Source organism: Salvia hispanica, chromosome 3 (genome assembly GCF_023119035.1).
Source record: "Salvia hispanica cultivar TCC Black 2014 chromosome 3, UniMelb_Shisp_WGS_1.0, whole genome shotgun sequence".
Taxonomy (NCBI): Eukaryota; Viridiplantae; Streptophyta; class Magnoliopsida; order Lamiales; family Lamiaceae; genus Salvia; species Salvia hispanica.
Genome location: NC_062967.1, coordinates 15,359,808 through 15,384,459, shown reverse-complemented (window position 1 = coordinate 15,384,459; position 24,652 = coordinate 15,359,808). Strand labels below are relative to the sequence as shown.

General features: G+C 33.6%; 4 protein-coding genes across 5 annotated transcripts; 2 read left to right on the top strand and 2 right to left on the bottom strand.

The window, feature by feature from the left end:
• The first annotated feature begins 4,109 nt into the window (after positions 1-4,109).
• Positions 4,110-5,705, top strand: LOC125211679 (cyclin-dependent kinase inhibitor 6-like). Its single transcript, XM_048111572.1, has 4 exons — positions 4,110-4,661; positions 4,822-4,886; positions 5,126-5,296; positions 5,379-5,705. Exons 1-4 carry the CDS (start codon positions 4,428-4,430, stop codon positions 5,455-5,457), a joined length of 549 nt encoding a protein of 182 aa, XP_047967529.1. The 5' UTR covers positions 4,110-4,427; the 3' UTR covers positions 5,458-5,705.
• Positions 5,706-11,004: 5,299 nt separating this feature from the next.
• On the top strand, positions 11,005-13,375 carry LOC125212323. 2 transcript variants are annotated; one of them, XM_048112453.1, is made up of 5 exons: positions 11,005-11,112; positions 11,444-11,830; positions 12,396-12,705; positions 12,787-12,868; positions 12,984-13,375. In XM_048112453.1, the coding sequence occupies exons 2-5, from the start codon at positions 11,464-11,466 to the stop codon at positions 13,170-13,172; spliced, it is 948 nt and encodes a 315-aa protein (XP_047968410.1). In that variant the 5' UTR covers positions 11,005-11,112; positions 11,444-11,463; the 3' UTR covers positions 13,173-13,375. The 2 variants fall into 2 exon arrangements, with proteins under 2 accessions (XP_047968410.1, XP_047968408.1); XM_048112451.1 differs by having other exon boundaries at positions 11,015-11,108.
• Positions 13,376-15,757: 2,382 nt separating this feature from the next.
• Positions 15,758-19,412, bottom strand: LOC125217055 (triacylglycerol lipase OBL1-like). The gene is made up of 5 exons (XM_048118881.1): positions 19,053-19,412; positions 17,904-18,097; positions 17,141-17,174; positions 16,247-16,845; positions 15,758-16,148 (listed from the first exon to the last, which is right to left on the bottom strand). Exons 1-5 carry the CDS (start codon positions 19,363-19,365, stop codon positions 15,867-15,869), a joined length of 1,422 nt encoding a protein of 473 aa, XP_047974838.1. The 5' UTR covers positions 19,366-19,412; the 3' UTR covers positions 15,758-15,866.
• A 1,357-nt stretch (positions 19,413-20,769) lies between these two features.
• Positions 20,770-24,107, bottom strand: LOC125208989 (triacylglycerol lipase OBL1-like). The gene is made up of 5 exons (XM_048108546.1): positions 23,754-24,107; positions 22,842-23,035; positions 22,274-22,307; positions 21,348-21,946; positions 20,770-21,173 (listed from the first exon to the last, which is right to left on the bottom strand). The coding sequence occupies exons 1-5, from the start codon at positions 24,064-24,066 to the stop codon at positions 20,892-20,894; spliced, it is 1,422 nt and encodes a 473-aa protein (XP_047964503.1). The 5' UTR covers positions 24,067-24,107; the 3' UTR covers positions 20,770-20,891.
• Between the last annotated feature and the right edge of the window lie 545 nt (positions 24,108-24,652).

The following is a 24,652-nucleotide window of genomic DNA, read 5'->3' as shown; positions in this document are numbered from 1 at the left end:
TTTCCATATAAGTCAACATGTGAAACGTGCTTCCAAGTGGGGAAAATTGTTATAGCGTTTTAATTTATTTGCTTAATCCTTAGATAGGTATGGAGTATATATGTTTTGTTTTATTTTAGTTTTAGTTTTAGTTTTATGAGTTGATTATATATCATGTACTCCTATAAAGTAATTTGGAAGCTTAAAAGGAAATTATATATTGGAAAACGTTACTTGGTTTTTTGTCTTCCAGTATCATAATTTGACCGTTTGACGACTTATACAAATTAAAAGGATAAGACTAATAAAATTGTTACACTTTGCCATGTTTGTTTACAAGTACTACGATCTTCACATATTATCAATATCTTGATAATATTTGATTAGAATTAAGAATGTAGACATAGGCTCTGTTCGGTTGAGCTGACAGTCCCTGACTGCATTCCTTCTTCTTCTTTAATCTCACGTTCGGTTGGTGAGATTGTTCTTTTTCTAGGCCCGTCTCTCAACCGCGGCCCGCATCTAGGCCCGTCTTCCCAATAGATTTTTGGATCTTATCTCGCGACTACCCATCTGGGGCTGACCCCTCCGATTATTTAATCTCACCGTCTCTGCGCTTCATTTTGTTCTACATTCTCTCTCTATATGTGCATACTTATCATATTTGCATCTGTACGTAAATATTGAGGTGGGAATTGAATATTGACTATTGAGTTACATTGGAATTTGGATATTGTAATTACATATTATGAGTTATTACAATTTTTTATTAAATAGGGGAACAAAAATTGTAAAGCTGCTATTGGAAAGTAGGTCTTTGATGATGAACTGGTATTATTGCTCCTAATTAAATTGCTTCACAATAATCAAATAAAATAATAATTATTTTTATTTAATTAATTTATTAGTTAATCATTTAAATAATTTGATTTAATATTTATTTATAGTGAATTTTTTTTTTTAATATTAATCTTATTAACAAATAGGAGTATTGTACTAAAATTATCTTGACAACCAAACAACCACATAACATCCTATACTATTATAGTCTTGGATAAAGCCCATCTCCACTTATCCCATATTGTATCTCAGTATTATTTAATCTAATGAACCGAACGCCACCATAGAATATATATTGTTCTCACGGTTCTGGCGTTAAACGCCTCCCCTAGCGCTTCAACTTTCGACGCAATTATATTGGCATGTTAAGGATTAATTGATTCATATCAACAAGCCACCTCATTTCTCTATATTTTCACTCCAAGAAAAATTCTATTCCTATTTTAGTTGTTTTCTCTTCTCTGTACATGGTGCAGAAAAGAAATTATACCTTCATTCGTGGATTGAAACTCCAGTCTCATTTGATTCATAACTCATACTCCATGTTCTTTCTTGTTTCTTTGCAATTCAGCAATGTCATATTGTTCAAAACTCTAACGTCGCTTCAGTTCCCTCTTTGTGAGTTCTGACCAAGTGGTATTTCGTGATTCTGTCCAGATCATCTTCTTCCTATCTAGAATAAGTGGTCCCGCTTTTGATTTTTCCTATGAATCGATTTATATACCATCCCATTGGACTATACATGTTTTAGCTTTAGAGGTTGTCGTTTGGTGTTTAAGTCTATGATTTAAATTTCCAAATGGTTAAGACTGAAATTGGTATGTTCCTTCCATATGCCATGTGTTTTGGCCTGATAAACACCACATGGTTAATTATAGTTGAGGGTTTTGGTTTTGTTTGTGATGCGATCGATCATGTTTTTTTTGCACTTGATATGTTGATTGGTTATTACCTAGTTTATGAACTTTTTCTAAGGATTATTGTTATTTTTAAAGTCACTTGACTCACTTCTATATGAAGATTATGATGTTTTTTACATTGGTAAACATCATGCTTATAGAATTAGTTAGGTTTTGGGTTTATAAATCCATATAGAGGTTTTGGCTTTGCTTACTAGTAATACCCAATTCTGATTCATTTTTGTGGTTTAAGTGCAATAACATTGTTTATATGGTATGTGGCAATTATTTACACACAACCACCCAAAACTAGCTATAAAAACCGTGTTTAAAGGTTAAATAATGACTACTACAAAAACTCACTACCTTGTTGCATGTATTGTAAACACACTACTAAATGCATTCCCATATATTAACACTCCAAAACTCTCTTAGTAGTCCCTCTTGAACTTCTACGTTTTGCTGCAGTGTGTCATTCCCGATATATTTATCACTATTATCATTACAGAATGACGAAACAACCGTTTAATGTTTGTGGTGAATGCTCTTACAAATGACATATATAGCAGCATTTTCATCTAATTACACAATTTCTATTACTCCTTTGTTCCATTACAAGTGATGGTTTATTTTGGATACGAGATTTAATAAAATGAATTATTTTTTTACTAAAATGAAAATTGATCACTCATAGTAAGACAATTAAAAAAAATATCAATTATTTATAGTGGGATTGAGAGTACTATTTTTCATATATATCCTTTTGTTAAATAATCTAACATAAAAGCCAATAATTTCCCAAAGAAAATTAAATTAGATTGTAAATGTTTGCATGTTGATATGTAAATTTGCAATAATTTATGTACTATTAGATTGGGTTAGAAGCATGTTGATGTTTAACACTTGTTGTAACTTAGGTTTCAAAACATAACTAGAAGCATGTATTTCTACACCATAGCAAGACCAATGTGATGATTCGACCAAAATTCGGATAAAGTAGCCGATGCTGTCAAGAGAATGACATGATTCTCGAATTCAAGTGTTCTTTAAATCCCAAGCTATGAAATGGAGTAATTTTGAAAGTGTTATTAACTTGGGGCAAACCGATCCCGACCAATTTAAGATTAGGATGAAAATGGCAATTCACTTTAATAAAATTACTAATTCGTTTTCAGATTGCCAACTCAGTTTACACCTCATATTCAATAAAAAGTCTGAACTCAGAATCTGTCGCTGGTGGAAAATATATAGTTCAAAGTTAATAGATTTTTTTTTTTTAATTTGTGGGATATCAGGAGACCAATAACCATATTTTAGTATAATGAAGGTAAAATCATAAAATATCTCGTTATTTATATAATTTTTGTTGTGGATCTTGCAGCCAGATCCAAGTCCAACAAACATTACCCAGTCATGGAAACCCGACAAATGGAATTGTAGTTTACTGTTTATTACTTTAAGCTATGAAAAAAGATGATTCACATGAAGGAAGTTAGGAAGCCTAGATTAGGTATATAGACGGATATTTCTTTATCATAAGGATATATTTGGCGAATTGAAAAATTACAAAACGGTGTATGCAATTGAAATCTCAATTTATATAGGAGTAGTAATATACACTCCCATATCTTTAAAATAGTACTGTACTATTCTTTTTCTTTTTGAATTTTACACTAAAATGAATTCATTTTTATTTTTATAAAAATTTCACAACACATTACCAATTGCCAGAATCATCTTATTTAGAGTAGTACTACAATTTAATAAGATTGGAACTTCCACAAAATAACTAAACACTCCCATTTTTAATTATTTTTTCTTTTTTCTTAATTAAAACTCACGTGAGGACCACTTTTAGGCAATATAATAATTGTATAAGAATAATTTGTAAAGATTTTGACATGAATTCTGATCCATTAGGCTTACCCATTCTATTAAATTCCAAATAATACAATTATTAAGTTGAAGGATATATTTGCACAGATATTTTAGAGAAAAATGTATCCCAAAAAGATAAGTTAATTACGACGATTCATTCATCAACCTAAACGATAGACCTTACCTCATCCATATTACATGTTTCATAATTACGTGATAAATTATGATTATGATTTAACTGCAGTAATTATGTTATAGAGCAAAATACAAAACGTCATTATACGGAGGAGTAACAGCCCTTGAGTCACGCGGAAAATACTGGGTAAACTAGGAAAAGTTGCACACGTGTCGCGCGTGTAGAGGGTAGCTCGCGAGTCCACAACGGGGCAACGTGTTCATGCTAGATCTATGTAACGGGAGACCCCATTCATTCCGTCCATCGCCGTTAAAGCCCCCAATCACAATCTTAACACCTTTCAACGGAATTCTGTGCCCATCATAAGCATCTCTATCATCATCATCATCACCACTACCATTCTCTCATTATATATAAAAATAAAAATAAAATTCTCTCTACAGAAAAGAATTTATGCAACAGAAAAAGCGCGGTAAAAAAGCACATCATTTTTTGCAGTCTGAAACGGTACTCGTACGTGCGCAGAGAGGGGGAATATTAGTAATATCTGAATTTAGTGAGCTGCGAGGGTTCAATTTCTTAGCAATCAATTGTGGCGTAGAGAGAGAAGGCTATCAAGAGGAGTTGAAGATATTCTGGAGAATTCTCGCATGGGAAGGTTCTCCTGAAACTGGTAGGAATTGGAGAGATCAGTCATGGAAAGCGCGGCAGCGGCGGGGGAGAGAAAGAGGAAGGTTTATTTAGGTGAATCGGAGTTATCGGCGTCGTCGATTCATCTGAAGGCTCCGCGGTTGGATGACGTGGCGTCGGCGAGTTCAGGAGATTTGTCTTACGAGACAGTCGGAGGAGACGATGCCTTTGCGTCTTGTTGCACAAGTAACGGATCCGGTGATCTGACGAAGGAGACATCGAAATTCGTAGATCTGGAGGTACACATACATGTATATGCATATATTAAAGCTGAATGGAATTTAATTTCAATGATTCTATTCTCACGCTATTCAAAAATTGCTGATACCGGAATTAATATGCTCATATCGCTTTAATTGTTCATGATGCGACATTTGAATTTTGAATTCCGTTTTATAGGACAATGAGGCGACTGTGGAGTTCCTCACGACTTCGGCTGGTGATTCGTTGGATTGCCGAGAGAGGTGAATTCTCTCTCTCTTTTGTTTACTTTTACAAAAAAATTGAATTAAATGGGATAGTCCTCCACTTCTCCTCCGAACCGTTTCTTTAATTCAAAAATTTGAAAATCCGCAAAAACAGTGATCCTCAACGGCACCGTTTTCCAATTGTATGATCTGATCTATTCCAAAATCCTCAACGTCTCTCCCTCTCATATTTCCATGCGATACTTTGAAGATATGACGAATTCCTATTTTATCAGAAGTGAAACGACGCCGGTGAGAGAGGCTCGAGGCGAGTCAGGCGAGCTGGAGTCAATACGTGAACCAGATCCTCGCCGTCATTCTGCAGAGACGAAAATGCCATCAGAAGCTGAGCTTGAGGAATTCTTTGCCGCGGCTGAGAAGAACATCCAGCAAAAATTCATTGACAAGTAACACACACTCTCTCTCTAGAAGATCAGCATCAATTGCTCGTAGAAGTTTACAATCTGAAACGTGCGTACGGATTTGTAGGTACAACTATGACATAGTGAAGGACCAGCCCCTTGAGGGGCGGTACGAATGGGTCCTTGTTCCAGTGAGGCCAGAATAACCAACAACGCCATGTTCTTCCACTAATTTCAATCTGAAGCTTTTAGGTTTGCTTAATTTCTTGCTCAGATTCGTACAGCTAGCTGTTCAATCTCTATCTCTACCGTAGAGAAGAAGTATCAAAGTTTTATTTCCTTTATTTTTTCTAGTATAAGGTAAGTTGTTTAGTCTTGCAGTCGAATGGAAATTCACTCTCTTCTGGGGAAAAATTTGAATATTCAACCACTTCAATAAATGCACTTTCTTTCAGATTTTGGTATCCTTGTTTGTTCCATCAATTTCTTCTTTCTATATTTGCAGTTATTTCTTGACTGCAATTCTCTGCTGCTTGTGACAATACTATTCATAGATTTTACCATATAACTATAAATGCAGTTAATTTTCCAATTTCACCAACCAATTTGTATGTCTTCCTCAAACTGAATTTTTAGACTTTCTCTCTCCCTTTATTTCCTTTTCCTTTTGGTGTAAAAAACCCACCACTCACTTTACACAGACACATGAGTAAGCTGTACTTTTCCAATATGGCTGCGGTTGTTGAATATGAAATTTATTACTCTATTCCAACGGAAGAAGTGCATTTGGGTTAAATTTGGGAAAGCTGATCCGACTCCATGTGGCTCAAGGTGAGTGTGTTCTTGATTTTGAATCACTACCTTTCTCTAACACCCCACTTAGGAGCATCACAAAGTACAACAAAGCAAGTGATGCTATTATTACTTGCATTCTTTAGGTGTTTCACCACATTGTGTGTTTGTGTATTATATCTATACAAAGAAAGAAAGAGGGAGAAGGGGGGGGATTAGGACAGTGTTACTTTTACACAAAGGAAAGGGAACAGGAGCGGCTGGTATGGAGGAGTGGTGGTCCATGGTTTCCTATAGTAAATTGGATGCATGAACTTGAAAGAGAAGGTGACAAAGGTGGTAGGCCAACCCCTCTTACCCTATATGGCTAGTGAGTTACGTCCAACTAATTTTGATTCCCTGTGTTTTAACTTTGAGAGAACTTTATTATTTATGCACCCAACAAGCTGAAAATGATATGCATTAGCCGCATATATATTCTCCCTCGAGAGAAAAACCAAACAGATCCAGATCATTTTTTTCATTTTTACTTCTACCCATATCTTATCAGTAGTTGCAATATCAATATCATTCCACATCATTCCACCTAATTATTTATTATTATCTATTCTTTTAAATTTTCAATCCGCACGTTTTAACCCTCTCCAGTCACTTTATTGCACTCGATTAAACAACGTTTTTAGGTTGGATTTTATTTGATACTTAAAACTTCTATTTCACTTTTTTCACATGTTTTATAGGACGAATATTTTTTCTTGGATGGAATGAAAAAAAAAAATTATAGCAGCCTTTTTGCCGCTCATTTTCTTATTTATGATAATATATCATCATATAGTATTTGATGTGATAGTATTTTCTCTCGACCTCATATATTTTTCACCGGTTCCCCTTGGTTAGAGAAGATGAAGAACATGAGATGAATAAATTTATAACTGAAAAGAAAATTCCTGTTAGAATTTAAAAGACCCTCAAATAGTTGATAGAGTATAACAGTGTAAATTCCATTTATTAAAATACAAATCGACAACCAAGGAAATTACTATATGAGTGAGTGGAGGAATTTACATTTGAATTCATTGTTAATGCTGAAAAATTGGAGTATAGTGGCATTGGGATTTGTAAGTGGAATATGTCTTGATCACATGTTGTGAGAGTGAGTGACAATGATTAGGAAAGAGGGGGCACATGCCTGAAGATTCGGGGCATCTTCTTGATTGATTTGGGTGGTAATGCAGAAGAGGATGTAATTATTACATCCAACGATGCCTTTTATATGTGTTTAAAATTGGAATGACATTCAGAATTATTCAAAAGTCAACTTTTGAAATATCATAAAAATATCAAATTTTGATTCTAAGCGTTTTACTCTTTCTAATAAAGAAAACGCCTATTGTTCTTTTGTTTAATCTATTCAACTTAGAAGTAGTGTACAAAAGAAGTTATGATGCAAACTTACGATAGAAGCACGTGCAAAGACCACATTTTTGTTAGTTACTCCCCTAAGGTGGTGGATCAGGATCCTAAAACGATAGAGGCGAAATAAAATTTATCGGAAGGTAATTGAAGAGAGAGGGACAATGTCGAAAGCTATCGGAGGGGGCGAGAATGAAAAATTCACGTTCGGGTTCATGGTAGCGGATCGCTGGGGAGGGGCGGTTGTCCCCTCTTGCCCCCCTAGATCCGCCACTACAGTCCCCTTCCCTTTGTCCACTGATAACAATATCATTTAGTCATTTTTATCTGTTCACTAATAAATGTCTATTTATTTTTTTACTATTTTTAGTAATGGAACATACATTCCAATAATTTTATCTAACTCACATTTTATTATAAAATAAAACTAACATATAAGAAGTAGGACTCGCCTTACACTATTTTTTTCGATTCACTTTCTATTACATTTCTTAAATCCCATGTCAAGTCAATTGAACTCATATTCATGGACGAGGGAGTAGATTAGAACATTAGTTATAAGTGATACATATTTTTTTTTGGAGTCTTGCCTAAATTGAGTCATTTCCTCTTTTAGCAAAAATAACACATTTATTAAGTAAATTTTACTCTATTTTACTTTATTTTCTATTCCCTCCTTCCCATTAATTGTCCACTGTTGTCATTTTCGTCTGTCCCCCATTAATTGTCAACTTTCACTTTTTACTTTAAATGTAGTAGATCTCACATTCCACTAACTCATTTCACTCACATTTTATTATAAAACCAAAATATAAAAGTGAGACCCACATTCCACTAACTTTTTTAACCCACTTTCCTTTATACTCCCTCCGTCCCATAAAAGTTGAGTCGTATTCCTTTTTAGTTCGTCCCAACAAAGTTGAGTCATTTCCTTTTTTAATAAAAAACAAAACATCTAATCACTCTTACTTTATTCCATCATTTACTTTACTCTCTCTTATCTTTCCTACTTTTTTATCTCTCCTATTTATTTAATATAAATTCTTAATCTCCGTGCCCAAAAGTTTTGTCTCAACTTTTATGGGACGGAGGGAGTATTTCTTAAAACCCGTGACATAACCAAATATTGGGGAACGGAGGGAGTATTTATTTCTTTATTTTATTATTCCTCCTATTTTATTATATCCTTTTTAAGTTTTTAAATATCAATTTCTTAAATCTTATGCCCAGAAGAAATGTCTCGCTTATGACAAAATGGATTAAGTAGTACTCACTCCGTCCCAATAAATATGAAACGTTTACTTTTTGGCACAGAATTTTATGTAGTGTTGTTTTATAAGTTAAAGAAGAGAGAGTAAAGTAAGAGAGAGGAAAAAGTAAAGATAAAGTTATTTCTATTTTAAGAATTGTTTCATTTTTAATGGGATGACCCAAAAAGGAAAACGTTTCATTCTAGTGGGACAGAGGGAGTATTTAGTTATAAGAAATATAGTCTCGGTAAATTTTATTTATTCTCGGAGTTTATTTAAAGTCCACTGTCCAGTCAATAATATAATTATATATTATGAAAATAAATCGTTTGTTGAAGCACTACAAAAAAGCAGGTGTTAGCGAGCACATATTACCAACCATTGCAATTACTCACTAATTATGAAACACCTTCTAAAACACTACTAGACAAGTGTACATTCGGCAAGAACTTTGCAAGCATGAATGCATGAGTCACATGAGTAGAAAATTTTTCAGAGTATACCAGGTGACATGATGCTCGGTAATTGTCATACCTATCGGGATCTTACCAAGCCACAAATATTGTGCTTGGTAAGTTTTGGCGCAACAAAATCTGAGTATCGTTTGTGAGGGACTACTGAGCACACACATGCTCGAGAGGCATTTCAATTTTCTAAAAATCTAAATTATTTTTACTAAGTAATCGGTATGTTTTGGCGCAACAAAATACAAGTATCATTTCTGGGGGACTACTGATCACACACTTGCCCGAGAGACCATTTTAATTTTCTAAAAATCTACTATATTATAGTATTTACCATGATCCTCATGCTCGGTACAAATTTTCTTATTAATAAACGTAAAATCGACGTTACCAAGTAAATATAGTTTAAGAAAAAGTATTTATTGCTACGTAATATACAAATCCTAACAATTCATTCAACATGTGAAATGGATTAAAATGAGAACAAGATGCATGTTGATGTCATCACTGCTCTGCGTACACGTGGAAGAATCTATATGTAGAGGTATAATCGAAAGCATGCATGCTTCAAGTATAAGTGAGAGATTGTTGGATTGGATTCTAGTAATTACGCATGATCAAATACTCTATTATCCAGTATATTGGATAATACTACAATTGAAAAAACACAACAACGCTAGTCATATTTTTTGCTTGATCAAAATTCCTACATTAAACTTCAATCGTTATGCACCCTATAGATAAAAGAAGAATGAAAGTATTTATAGATATAATAATATATTATTAAAACTAAATAAAACAATGAAAAATTAAAAACTCAATTTTAGCCGTATTTTGAGCCCAAAAAACGTGTAATAAGGCCGTAAAACCAGCCACGCCTAACAGCGGTCCGCCAAGGCTATGGCCAGATATTTTTATTCCAAGGTGTAATAATCATCTCGGCTTAGGAAAATCATGTCGTGTGCAACATTCGAATCTCTAATGAACCATCTCCATAACTGATCACTGGCCTTCGCAACGTAAAAGCAGAATCAATTCACAGAAATGAGAATTCGACATCTACTCTTATGGACTGAATTCAAGCTTCAATGCTAGCTGATATCCATCCTACCACAGATGAAAAGTTGATGACGGACTTGCTGAATCACCCCAGCAACGTCACTCGTCCCTTCCTCCATGTAAATATTAGATTCTTGGCATACACAACCAACATTTTGCATAAACGTTATCTATGTTGCTGTAGCTTTATTGCAAATCAGGAGATACCTTTGATATGTGATCATATACAATTAAAGTATATGAATAAAATTGTATTGAGTCAAGAATCTATCCATATATAAAGTGACAGTTTTTTTGATGCCACCGTGGCACAATTTTGGCAGGAAAATATAAATTACACTCCTATGTTCCCAAAATAATAATTCACTTTTACCATTTTGGGCCATACCCCAAAATTAGTCCACTTCGATCTTTAGGGAGTAATTTTTTTAAAAAAATGAGCCAGGCCTTATTTTCCACTATCAATATTCTATTCATTGTTTTATTTCTTATTTTATTAATTTTGTGTTAAAACTCGTATCTTTTCCAAATTTTATGGTCGGACATGATAAAGTACGAGTCCTAAGAGATGTATATATAGATAAGACAGAAATAAATATTTTATTAAAAATTTGAATGATATTTGTGTTGGACAATGGTTATGGGATAGCCTTACTAATCCCACCCTCTTTTCAGATAACATCTATGGATATCATGGAACCGACTGTTTCGTCAACATTCTACTATTCTATTTCCCACTTATTCAAATTTTAAATACCACCCCCACTCCCTATATATATATTCTTTGAAAATACTCTTCATTTAATTTATCGCTGCTATAGTTTATTCAAGCAGTCGACATCGAAAAGTTCGAGAAGAAAGACAAAGCCGAGAACTCGAGTATGTATGTGTTTTTAGCCAATCCAAATTAATTTAACGAAAAGCCAACTTCTTATTTTACTCGTTTATTACTCATTTATATTTGTGTTTTTTTCTGGTGGTAGTGTATGTAGCTGGAAATAAAAAGATGGGATTTCTTTAAAATGAACTACTGTCCAACCATTTCGATGGATGTCATTTCCTCTGTCGATATATTCAAGAAGCTACCATTTTATTGATATCTTCACCATTAATTCCGCATATGTTTTATTTTTCCTCAAATTCAACGTGTGATCGTTTTATTTATTGTAATAGTATTAAATATAAATACTAACTATATTTGCTCTTATTGTTAGATGTCTCTTAATAGAAAGAAATGAAGCGAAATTCGAAAACGGTCAGATTCTCGGGCGATTACGGGAGCCCGGGAGGGGTGGAGTACGGCGACAGAATGCCGACGTCGTGGAGCTCGGAGAGAGTAGCGAATCCGAATGTTAGGAGGCATGTTGGTGGTGCTGCATTCATGCCTTTCAATAGCTTGAGGGCGTTGCCTTCGAAATGGGACGACGCTGAGCGTTGGATCACGAGCCCGATTTCGAGCTATGGGGCCTCCGCTCAGATTCTGCGGCGGCCCAAGTCCAAGAGTGGGCCCATGGGGCTCACTAGTGGTGTGACTCTGCCTCATGGTAGTATCTCCATTCGTTATAATGTGAAGACAAGTGGTGGTGAAATTTCTTCTCGAGGTATCTTTATTCTAGTCAATTTTGATCCGGGACGAGTTTTAAAAAATAGTTTGATTTTATATATGACATGAGTGGAAAAGATTAGTGGAATGGGAGTTTTATTTTTATATATTAATTTTATTGTAGAATGTGTGTAATGTCTGCATACTAATGAAAAAAAGTAACTGTGTCTTTTATTTATGGATGTCCCAAAATAGCAAATTTTAGTTTTGTAGTAGCCCTTGCATTCAGACCTTTTGTTTTCATCGAAGTTTAGTGTTGTATTAATATATTTCAAATGTGAGTATGGAATGATGTTCTGATCCAATCATTTGCATATTAGTATATTAGAAGTGATAATGTATATCTAGACCAATCCTCAATTTGAAAGCTTTCCACATGTTTTGATGTGGAGTGGATGTCATTGAATGCTTGACTTCAATGTGAAGGAATGAAGAAGCTAATTTGAAGTCCAATTCATTCCAAGTAAAATTCACTTTTCAAATCAATGCTTGTTGTGTCTTCTCTCTGCATTCATTCAGCCTCTGCTGAACATCATCTCTCAGTTGTTGAACTGTATGAGCAGATGAAAAACCCGATAGCGTTGCAAAGAAGGAATCTCCGATTTCAGGTGTTAAACACAAGGACATGAAAACTCAGATCAACCCTGATAGGAGGCTCTCCTTCTCTGCATCACCTTCCTTAGGCCCGGCTTCATTGCACCAGAACGACGTTCCTGCTTCTAAAGACGAAGTTCGAGATGTCCAAGTTGACAAAGGTATCACTACAGCCGGGCAGCCCAAGAAGCAAGAAGTAATAATGGTGAAGGACTTGATTCATATCCAAAACATGCCTTCACCTTGGAATGCAGATCATTATTCAAAAGTGACATCAAAGTATGTCTAATCATTTTATTAATTCAATAAATATTTATATGTTTTTCAATTGTATGTCATGCGCTAGCTATGTTCATATAGGTTGCAAAGAGAGGACGCGAAAATCACAGCTTGGGAGAACTTGCAGAAGGCGAAAGCTGAGGCAGCAGTTCGGGAACTTGAGGTTTGTGTAGTACTAGTACTAATGTTAAGGACCGTTCACACCTAAATACACGAACTATCGCCCTATTATGTTCGAGCATTTTAAGTAGCCACTCGTGATTTTTTTATCGCTTCAGATGAAACTAGAGAAGAAGAAATCAGCATCCATGGACAAAATCATGAACAAGCTGAGAGCCTCGGAGATGGAAGCTCAAGCCAAGAGAAACTTGCTGTCGGAGAAGGAAGCACCAAAAGCTCGAACGTCGCGGTCTCATGGAGGATTTGGAGTCTCTAAATACAACTGCTTTCTTTGGCGTAGGAATTAGTAGTTTGTTGCAAGATCTTCTCAAACTTAATTAGCTCTCTTTAGTCTTTAAGCCAAAATGATATATACATATATAGAGCAGCCTTGAGCTGGTTAGTGAGCAGAAATTGTTTCTATTTTATGTACAATAATAGTTCAATTTGGCAGAAAAATTGAGCCACATTTCATTTGATATCCAATATATGAAGACTTTGGGGAATCTAATACTGCAGGTATCATATACAGTAGCTAATAAAAATCTTGAATTGTCTTTGAACAAGAGATTTCGAAGTTGATGCTTTTGTGGTTTTCCTACTTCTTATGTTTATTCAATATATAGGAGATCATTTTGTCATAGAATAAAGTAGTACATAAAGGTGGTGTTCGGTTTCTTAAGATAAAATAGTACTACTGCCAGGATACAGTATAATCTACGAGTGAATTGTTCGTGAAATTATTTTAGTTGGAGAGAGTTGACCATGACTAATTATCATATGGTTATTATTCATCTAAGATTAAGTTATGAGATTCAATCTGATAAACCAAACACAATACATAATATTTAATTTCGAGATAAAATTTTGCAAATCGAATAATCCAAAATAGACATGAACCCTCAAAATTGCACTGGTCTTTGAATAAACAAAAAACATGGAAGGTCCCTGAACTTTAATATATATTAGTAGTATCAGTTAACTATAATAAATTTAGTATGATAATAGTAGTAAATACCAAATCTATTTTTTTTTTTACATATTTAATTTTTATAAGCATGTGATGTTATTGTAACGTATCGTGGAAACTATGTATTGAGAACCGGCTGGCCGTCATTTAGGCATGCTTATTCGGCCTATTCCGATTCTAATCGGATCGGTTGACCGGCTAACCGGTTTCAAATTTTCATAAATTCTAGAACCGGAACTGATGTGTAATTTTAATCCGAATTTATTTATAATTTTAAATAATTCAATACTAATAAAATAATAATCCAACATCTGAAAATATAACAAATAATACCTAAAAATTCAAATAAATACAAAAAAAAATACAAACCAACAATATAATAATATACAAACTAGTTTATGTTGGCAATTCTTTTATAAAAAAAAGGAGTTCTAAAATTTAGCATTTTTTTAAAAGGAGTTTTAAAATTTGAATTCCATTTTTCTTTTTTTTTCTTTCTAAATAAATATTCAATGAAATTTCCAATACTAATTGATCTTATTGTGACTTTTTGGTTTAATATTGAACAATTAATAAATCATTCACAAACAGGTTAAAATCGTATATTAAATGAATTGGTACATAAATTTGTTATAAAGTTAAATTACTATCATATGAAATGATATTATATTTGCATAGTTCTTTCAGAAATTAAAAACAGACTTATGATGTTCTACTCATAGGAGTTAGTTCATAAAAAATAGATTGAGGAAATAATTGTAGATTCAAAGTATTACGGTTTAAACATTTTAAATACTTTAGAATACATAGCTCACAAATTTAACATTGTTTAAATCTTATAAGCACTAATGTTTTAAATTATTTTTTTTCAATTCAATATTAATTCAATTAAATTAGATTTTACTCCCTCCATTCCATGTAATATAGTCATTTTGTCATTTTGGTACGTTCCAAGTAATAGAGTCATTGTCCTTTTAATAAAAGTCAACACATTTTTATATACTTTACTTTCTCTTACTTTTTTCTCTCTTCATCTCTCTACCTTTTTCATTTTCCACTTTATTCTTCATTTACTTAACTCACCTAATACAATTTTTCTTAATCTCCGTGCCGAAAAGAAACGCCTCCATTACTATGGAACCGAGGGAGTAGTATATTAAATTATAAAAAAAATAAAATTGAATTGTAATTTGATTCCTAGGTAGGAACCGATTGATTCCGGTTAGAATATGAACCGGTTTTATATAAAAAGTTGGAACCAGTACCGGAACTGGTATCGGTTTTCCGGTTCTCAATTCCTCAATTAACAGACCGTTTCTGATTAACTGAGAATCGGAGAACCGTTTAAGAATTTTAAGCTTTTGTTCTTTATTTATTTATTTATTTATTTATTTGATCAATTAAGCTTTTGTTCTTTATTTATTTATTTATTTTATTTGAAATTTTAATTTTAGATATTATATTGATACATGAGTATGCATTATAATTTATTTTAATTGATTTGGAAATTAATTAGTGAGATTTGGTTATAATTTGTGATTTATAATTTGAATGAATTTGATAATATAGATTTATTGAACTTTTATTCATCACCATCATAATGTAAGATTTCATTAAACTTATACAAATATTATGTATTTTAGATGAATAGAAAAAGAGAGTCTCTTTTGCAAAAAATTTTATTTTAGTTAATCATGTATTATTATATTAATTAGGTCAAAATCATTAATCTGGTGTTTACCGTTTGTTTTTAACGGAATCATAAAAGGAGGACCAAATCAACGACGGTTTCATTTGCTATGGACCCGTTTTTCAAAAAGTGAATATTTTTGACCAGATTCGTATTTTGACCATATGTTTAGTTTTTTAAAAAGTGAATGTTTTGGACCAAATTCATATTTTGGTCATATATTTAGGACTCACTTTTGACCTTTACTCTTTACTTTATTTTTTCATCAAAGTACATTCTTCTTTTCTCAACGCATCAATCATAAATAAAAAATACTAGCAATTCACGACACAAATTTGTCCATTATTGCGTCTTCAAAGTTTTCTGTCCATTCGAGGACAGAAACACGTCTTCCGACAATCCCAACCTCGTAGAATTCACATAATCTTGAGGGCAATGCGCCGGCACTCCGGCAACCAACACTCCGATCACCCGAAACAATCGAAGCAGACCCCCTTCCGCGTAATCCGGCCCCTTAAAATACTTTATAATGAAACTTCTAATCAGCTCCCAACACGCATTGAAGAACTTCGGAATCATCCATATTATCGAAAAATAATTCTTGTCGGGCTCTTCCTCAACAATCTGCACAAAATTATATTTCATATAATAATAATAATAATAATAATAATAATAATAATATTTTGTTAATCTAAATAATAAAAAAATGGAGGAGGACTTACTTTTCCTGTATACAGGCTGTTGAAGTAAATGCAGGTGCCGAAATGCTTGAACAAGAAATTGGAATCATCATAAGGCAATCTCGGCACCAAATCGTAGCTGTAAACGAATCTGATGCACGTGAAATGGTGCTTTGCGATTAGATCATTCATGTATTGTCCGAATTTGTCATCTCCAACTCTTGGCTGTCCGAATGTGTAGACGCCTTCCAATCTATCGAGCAAGAATGAATCTTTATGATGACCAAGAATTGCCGGGAATAAAACGGCTAGCGCGCCGCCTAGGCTGTGGCCGGTGACTACGAACTTGGCCTTTTCGTTGGCTTCGAGAAGCTTCCTGAGCTGTTTCTTGATGGCGTAATACGCGGTTTCTTGTTGCTCGGGGTCTTGCTCCTCCGGCCAGCCTTTGCTCTTGATCAAGCCGAGAGCTTTCATGAATCCACCGTGCATTTTTCCCATCCCGTGTAGCTCGTACCAGGAGAGATCGACGTCGGAAGACCATGCGTCCGCGTCAAAGGGCTCTGTTCCTCGGAATGATACGACGATTGTGTTTTTCTTGTCGTCCATTATGAAAGCTTGTGTTGTGGTTTTTCCCTGATAATCTGTGGAAATTTATTTTGATTTTAGCAAAGCATAGTACTGCTAAGATGAGATGAGTTTCATTTTTCACTAACGCTTCTTTTTCTTTCTGTCGCTCTTTTAATTTACCAATTATGTATTAAAACCGGTATAATTACTTTTCGTGCAAGGAATATGTTTTATTTTTTGCTTCATGAAATGATGTTTTTATTACTATTTGATAAAAGTGGAGTAGTGGAGCATAATTAAACTCTATCTATAATATTACTCAATTGTGATAGTATTTGAAAAATGATGAGTGTGTTTTTCTGAACTCACCATTCCAGAAATCGTATGAGTCGACGAAAGTCATCTGCAGGGAAGCAAACAAAAATGTGATTAGAAAAATTCATTTGCCATGACCTAATTAAAATTAAATTCGATACTTATTTTATCGTTTTTACTCAAATGATACAGTGATAGAAATTCAATATCGAATTTATATATATGATAAGGGTTTGGCTCTGTATAATATTAAGATGCATGCATGTGACCACTTGAATATTCTATGTATGGTCGGGTATATAAATAAAGTGAATTGAATATTATTGTTGATTCTATTAATGATATCTTATCGCAACAGCTACCCAATTAAAAAAGTAAATAAATTGAAATTCTGGTTGATTCTAGCTGCCCAAGTGGGTACACAAAATTAAATTACACCAAAACAGACAATTATTAACTATTAGTATGAAGGGGTCCACCTAATAATACAAGAAAAACTTTATAATTCATTTTTATAAATATAATGATATGATGATGTTATCTTCCAATCACGAATCATGTGTTGAAAGGTAACCCAATGTGGATGATAAGGAGTAATAGTCTAAAATATATACTGGAAAGTGGGTGCATTGACCCAAATAACCTAATTAATGAAGTCTTCTAACAAGGGTGGGATATTTCATTTTTATATTCCTTAATGAAACTAACCTGATTGAGAAAAATATAACTGACCTCTTCCATAAGAGTGTACTACTATATTGAGTTAGGCAAAACTGGAGTATTAATTTGACTTAAATAACTTTTTTAGTATACCTACCTTCCAATGGTCCTCAACAACAGATTTGATGTGTTTCTTGTTCTCATAAGATGCCTTGGCCGCCATTATAGAAAGTGCAGCATAATATCTCTTCTCGCCGGGAATGATTGTCGGGTCTAGTTGGATCCGTTTGTCGAGGTTTCCGATGAACGAGAAATAATCCTTCGATGTATTGTCTGGTCGAACAACCTTTGCTGTAAAATGGTAAATATCAATTAAATTTTAAACTATATCCCCTTTACCAAAATGCATCAGTTTTCTAAATTCAATATGTTATGCAACTTTGTATCAAAATTATCACACGTCCATTTATATAATTTTAATTTAAGTACAACCATTTATTAAGGCTGCATATTTATATAAAGCAGGTGACCTGCCGGTGAGATTTATTAGTTACTAGTATGCATGGAAGAAAAATTAAATAATACCTAGTGTTTGGAACATAGATCATCTTTGTTGATTTTGTATAGCTGGCGTGGAGAGTCTTTTAGCTTAATTTAATTGATAATAATCACTAAGTACGATTTGTATTAGTTGGAAAAGGTCCTACAGCAAAGTTCAATCAATGCTAAAGATAACATTTTTTAAAGGACAAGAATATTATAATAATTTATTGGTTTGGAACTATTGCTTTGTAAAGTGTCCACTAGCTAACAATATTTAACCACACTTTATTGAACAACTAGTTAGACATAGGCATTATACTCAATATTCCCTTTAGCACGTGAAACTGGGATTTATTCAAAATAAAACAAGATGTAAAAATCACAAAGATGAAGTAACAAGAAATACATAGGTGTCCTTTCTTGGATGCAAAAATACACTCTTCCCTTAGCTTCCAATTTACAAAATCCATAATCTTAATATGAAGCGAAAACAAAATATCGTGTTCAGATTGACTGTTTTGATTTTTATGAATTTACGTTTCTCAATTGACCATTGACAAATAAATGAAAGCCAACCAATTCTACGTTATTATAAAAAATAACTAAAATAATGCTAGTTGAATATAGATAAATAGAAGACGGAGAAGAGAAAATGGTGTCTATATACTAAAAATCGAAATATAATTTTTGTGAACGAACTTAAAAATAATAATAAAAAAAAGACTATTGATCGTGGACTGATGAGAGGTTAGAATGTGTATACCTGTAAGAGTATTCTTGACGAGGCCGAAAAAGCCTCCATTCCCGGAGAGCAAATTGAGCCAATATTCGACACCGGAGCCAAAGGACGCCATAGGCTTAGCCGTTGCCAGCAAGAATTTTTGCGCTAGAATAGAAATAAAAATGATCCATCGGCGGCCTAACGGCTCCTCGGTGCCATCAGGGCAGTCGACGAATTTTCTCTTGGCGATATCGCTGGAGAAGAGGATCTTAAACACATCGCCTAGCTCAGCATCTTCAGGATTTAGCAGCATGTAGTTGCTGCAGAAGGACTTGTCGCAAGGGGGGCTAGACATTGTTCAGATGAATGTACGTGTCTTAGAAAAATAATGTAAGAATTGGGGATGTTGTGGAAAAGAGGAAAATGGGGGTCATATATATAGACTAATAACTTTACACTTTTTATTAATTTATTTTATTTTGTTGCATGGTGAAACACGTTTTTAATTTGAGGGATATTACAGAGAAACATCCTGTCTTGTACCTTGACTTGACAAATTGGGGGGCAGTTGAATAAAAAAGAAAATAATGGAGCTACTGTGCTAAAAATGATTTGATTTTTTAGTTTGAACTTGGTATTATTGCTAAAAAGACAAGATTGAGAAGGAAGTTTCGCCAGCCGAGTATGACCCTCTAATTTGTCGGAGGAGAGAAATATATACACTAATTTCTATTGTGTGGATTTATTTTAATTGAATTTCACGTATAAGATTTAGTGGAGTATAAGTTACATAATTATATAGAATACATTATATTTATCAATTCGATGGAGTTATTGGGGAGAAAATACTGGGAGAGGGAGGAGCTTCACTATTTTTATTACTGTATTGTTAAATTTGTCGAAAGAAACGAATACCAGTATTAATTTTAGCTTTTACTAAACGGACAGTTATGAATGTCAATCGAGTCTACTTATTTGGATTGTAGGGCTATTTGAATATGGACCATTTGGATTATAAACTTTTTAAGTCAATCTGGCTAAAAATAGTACTACTGTAATAATTTTTTAGCTAATACTCTCCTTGTTCATTTTTTTGGTGTGTCCACAATATTAGTCCGCTTGCAATTTTAGTAAGTTTTTAAGGTGGACTTCATTCTCCACCAAAGATGCTTAATTTACTGCTTCCTTTTATCTCTCATATTTTATCAATTTCGAATTACAAATCATATTGTTCCCAAAGTTTATATTTTTAGGGGACGGGGTGAGTATATTTTACTTGATAATTTATATCTATAATAAATGAATATACATATAATGATACAGCTGTGTGTTAATTCAACTTGGAACTAATGTATAGCTAATAGAGATACGAAAATACATTTTTTTTAAATAATAGCAATTATTTTTAATTTATATATGTATATAATTTTTCATAATAAGTGAAAGTAAATAATAATAAAATGTATAAATTTTCAAAAATGAATCTATATAGAATTTTTTACGTACATTACAAAATACATATTGACTAAGTTTTAGAAGTTTGAAAAATATAATGAAAAATTGAAAAATGAATAATGAGAATGATCCCATTTCGAGCCAATCCTGGGACTCAGGTTAATTTTGGGTCTACCCTATTAGATTGGAGAGTATCTGGTTTATGCTCATTCCGATTGTTACTTTTTCGCGTTATAAATTTTTAATGCTAGTATGCATAACAATGTTCTTGACAATGAAAAGCCACGCTATCAATAATGAGAGATTTAACCAAAATGACAATAGAAATCTTATTTAACATCAACGCAACATTCTTGGTCTCCAAAGCTATCTTCAGAATACATCAACCATAAATAGAAAAATATCTCAACATCACTCTTTTATCCATTATTGCGTCTTCAAAATTTTCTGTCCATTTGAGTACACAAACACGTCCTCCGACAATCCCAACCTCGTAGAATTCACATAATCTTGAGGGCAATGCGCTGGCACTCCGGCAACCAACACTCCGATCACCCGAAACAATCGAAGCAGACCTCCTTCCGCGTAATCTGGCCCCTTAAAATACTTTATAACGAAACTTCTAATCAGCTCCCAACATGCATTGAAAAACTTCGGAATCATCCATATTATCGAAAAATAATTCTTGTCCGGCTCTTCCTCAACAACCTGCACAAAATTAGTATTTAATAAAATAATTCTATTAAAATTAGTCACTATTTATTTACGGTAAATTTCACTCTCATTTTAATGAGGTGAGACTGAATTTTTTCCTAACAAAAGTAAAATTCGCGCCATCTATTACTAAGCCTATTTTTTATGGACGGAGTCAGTAGGACTTACTTTTCCGGTATACATGCTATTGAAGTAAATGCAGGTGCCGAAATGCTTGAACAAGAGAGTGGAGTCATCATAAGGCAATCTTGGCACCAAATCGTAGCTGTAAACGAATCTGATGCACGTGAAATCGTGCTTTGCGATTAGATCATTCATGTATTGTCCGAATTTGTCATCCCCAACTCTTGGCTGTCCAAATGTGTAGACTCCCTCCAATCTATCTAGCAAGAACGTATCTCCATGTAGGCCTAGAATCGCCGGGAATAGAACGGCTAGCGCGCCGCCTAGGCTGTGGCCCGTGACTACGAACCTGGCCTTTTCGTTGGCTTCGAGGAGCTTCCTGAGCTGTTTCTTGATGGCGTAATACGCGGTTTCTTGTTGCTCGGGGTCTTGCTCCACCGGCCAGCCTTTGCTCTTGATCAAGCCGAGAGCTTTCATGAATCCACCGTGCATTTTCCCGATCCCGTGTATCTCGTACCAGGAGAGGTCAAAGTCGGAAGACCATGCGTCCGCGTCGAAGGGCTCGGTTCCCCGAAATGCCACGACGATGGTGTCTTTCTTGTCGTCCATTATGAAAGCTTGTGTTGTGGCTTTTTCCTGATAATCTATGCAAATTCGCAGCGAAAAAAAAAATAGTCATATTTTTTCATTTTATCGAAATTAATCCTATTTAATAAATTTATGTCTAATGAGATTGAAAATTTTTCACCAATTTCAACTATTTTTCTCTATATATTTATCTTAATATATTAATTCTGCACTAAAACTCGTATAATATTGATTAGTTTTATGTTTTATTTTTTCTATTTTAGTAAATAATATTTTTCTATTATTTGATAAAGTGATGTAGTGGAGCATGAACTCTATTTGTAAAATTAACTCATTCAAGTGGTGTTTGAGAAATGATGAATGTGTTAATTTTCTGAACTCACCATTCCAGAAATCGTAGGAGTCGACGAAATTCATCTACATGGAAGCAAACAAAAATGTGATTAGGACAGATTATTAAAGAGGAAATCTATTTTCTACTATAACATAATTAAATTCAATATCGATATTTTATGATAAGGGTTTGGTTGGCTCTATACATATATAAATAAAATAAATTGAAATTATTGTTGACTGAATTCACAAATCTTATCGCAACAGCTGCCCAAGTGGATATAAAAAAAAAGAAAAAGAAAGGGACCCACATAATTAATAGTAATACAATACAAACTTTACGACGCATTTGAATATAACATAATGATGTTATCTTCCAATCACGAATCATATGAATAAAATGGCATCTCAATGTGAAAGATGAAAACAATTTAATATTAATCGAAGACTTTTGTCCACAAAAATAAAGTAACCAAATGAACAAAATATCTACTGGAAGAGTGGAAGTTGTGTGCCATTGACCTAATTTTCAAAGTCTTCTAATAAGAGACTTAATTAGATTAATTTTAAATTAAGTTGTGTTAATTTGACTTAATAACTTATTTTTAGTATACATACCTCCCAGTGGTCCTCAACAACAGATTTGATGTGTGTCTTGTTCTCATAAGATGCCTTGGCCGCCATTATAGAAAGTGCAGCGTAATATTTCTTCTCACCTGGGATGATTGTCGGGTCTAGTTGTTGCCGTCTGTCGAGGTTTCCGATGAACGAGAAATAATCCGACGATTCATTGTCCGGTTGAACAACCTCTCCTGCACGTGTATTTATAAAATGTTAAATACTAATTACTTTAAGTTCTAAATTATATCCGTTTATATAAAATGTGTCAAATTTTATTTTTATTTTTCAGTTTTCAAACTATCAACTTTATACTAAAATTGTGTAATGCAGGATTATACGTACGCATGGAGAAAATACATAATAATTTTTTCCATTTTTAATAAGTGGGAATGGTTCATTCGAAATTAGCAAATAAGAAACTTCCGGACTATGAAACAGATCAATACACGATGTACTAACTTATTACCCACATTTTACTACTAGAAAAAAAGGGTAAATAATTTACTTTAAAAATGGAAATTATATTCCACTACTCATCTAGTGTAAACCATCTTTTAGCTAAATATAATTGATAATAATCAACGGGTCACTAACTATCATTAAGTATTGGTTAGGAAAGGCTAAAGATAATCTTTGAAAAGTCTTTAGGAAAATATAATAATCTATTGGTTTGGAACTATGGTTTGGTCCACGAGCTAACAGTAAACCAGATCCTATCCACTTATTCTCATTCCCTTTAATTCATTATTTCTTTACACTTATCCCTTTTATTTTTATGAATTTATGCTACTAGCTCTAGAATGGAGTATTGTTAATTAAAGGTGGATAAATATTAATAAAGAAAAGATATTATCAAAAATAGGAAGAGACTATTGATTGTGGACGAATGTAATGTACGAACGTGTATACCTTTGAAAGTATTTTTGATGAGGCCGAAAAAGCCTCCGTTCCCGGAAAGCAAATTGAGCCAATATTCGACACCGGAGCCAACGGCCGCCAAAGGCTTAGCCGTTGCCTGCAACAATTTCTGCACTAAAATAGAAACAAAAATGATCCATCTGCGGCCAAACGGCTCCTCAGTGCCATCGGGGCAGTCGATGAATTTCCTCTTTGCGATATCGCTGGAGAAGAGGATCTTAAACACATCGCCTAACTTAGCATCTTCAGCATTGAGCAGCATGTAGTCGCTGCAGAAGGACTTGTCGCAAGGTGGGCTAGACATTGTTTAGATGAATGTATGTGTCTTACAAAAACAGTGTAAGAAATTGTGTGATAGTATGAAGAAGAATAAGAAAGTAGGGTCATATATATATAGATGAATAACTTTCTACTTTTAGTATATTTTAAAGTTTTTTTTAGTACTGTATATTTTATGCTTATTAATTACTACTATTGCATGGCGAAACACGTTTTTTTAATTTGGAACCTCCCATTTCCTGCAGGGGCCATGGGAGAAATAATTGAGCTTATAATGTGCTAAAACGATATGATTGTTTTGTATGGTTGTGGATATTATTGCTGAATAAAGATGATAATGAATTGAAAATGACGTTTTGCCAGCCCAGAGTGGCCCTTTAATTTGTCGAGGGAGAGAAAATACAAAGACTACTTTGTGGAGTGTACCGACACTAGTTGGAGTTTTAAATAATACAACCTTTGTCGGTTCTCATTTGGGTCGGTACGAATTTTAAGAAAATGTAAAAAAGTCCGTGGAAAAAATTTGTATGGTAAAATGAAAGAAAATTGAAAGGTGTTGTTTGAAATTTATCAACAACCCTTTGTAAAGTCTATATTGAATCTTATGTGTG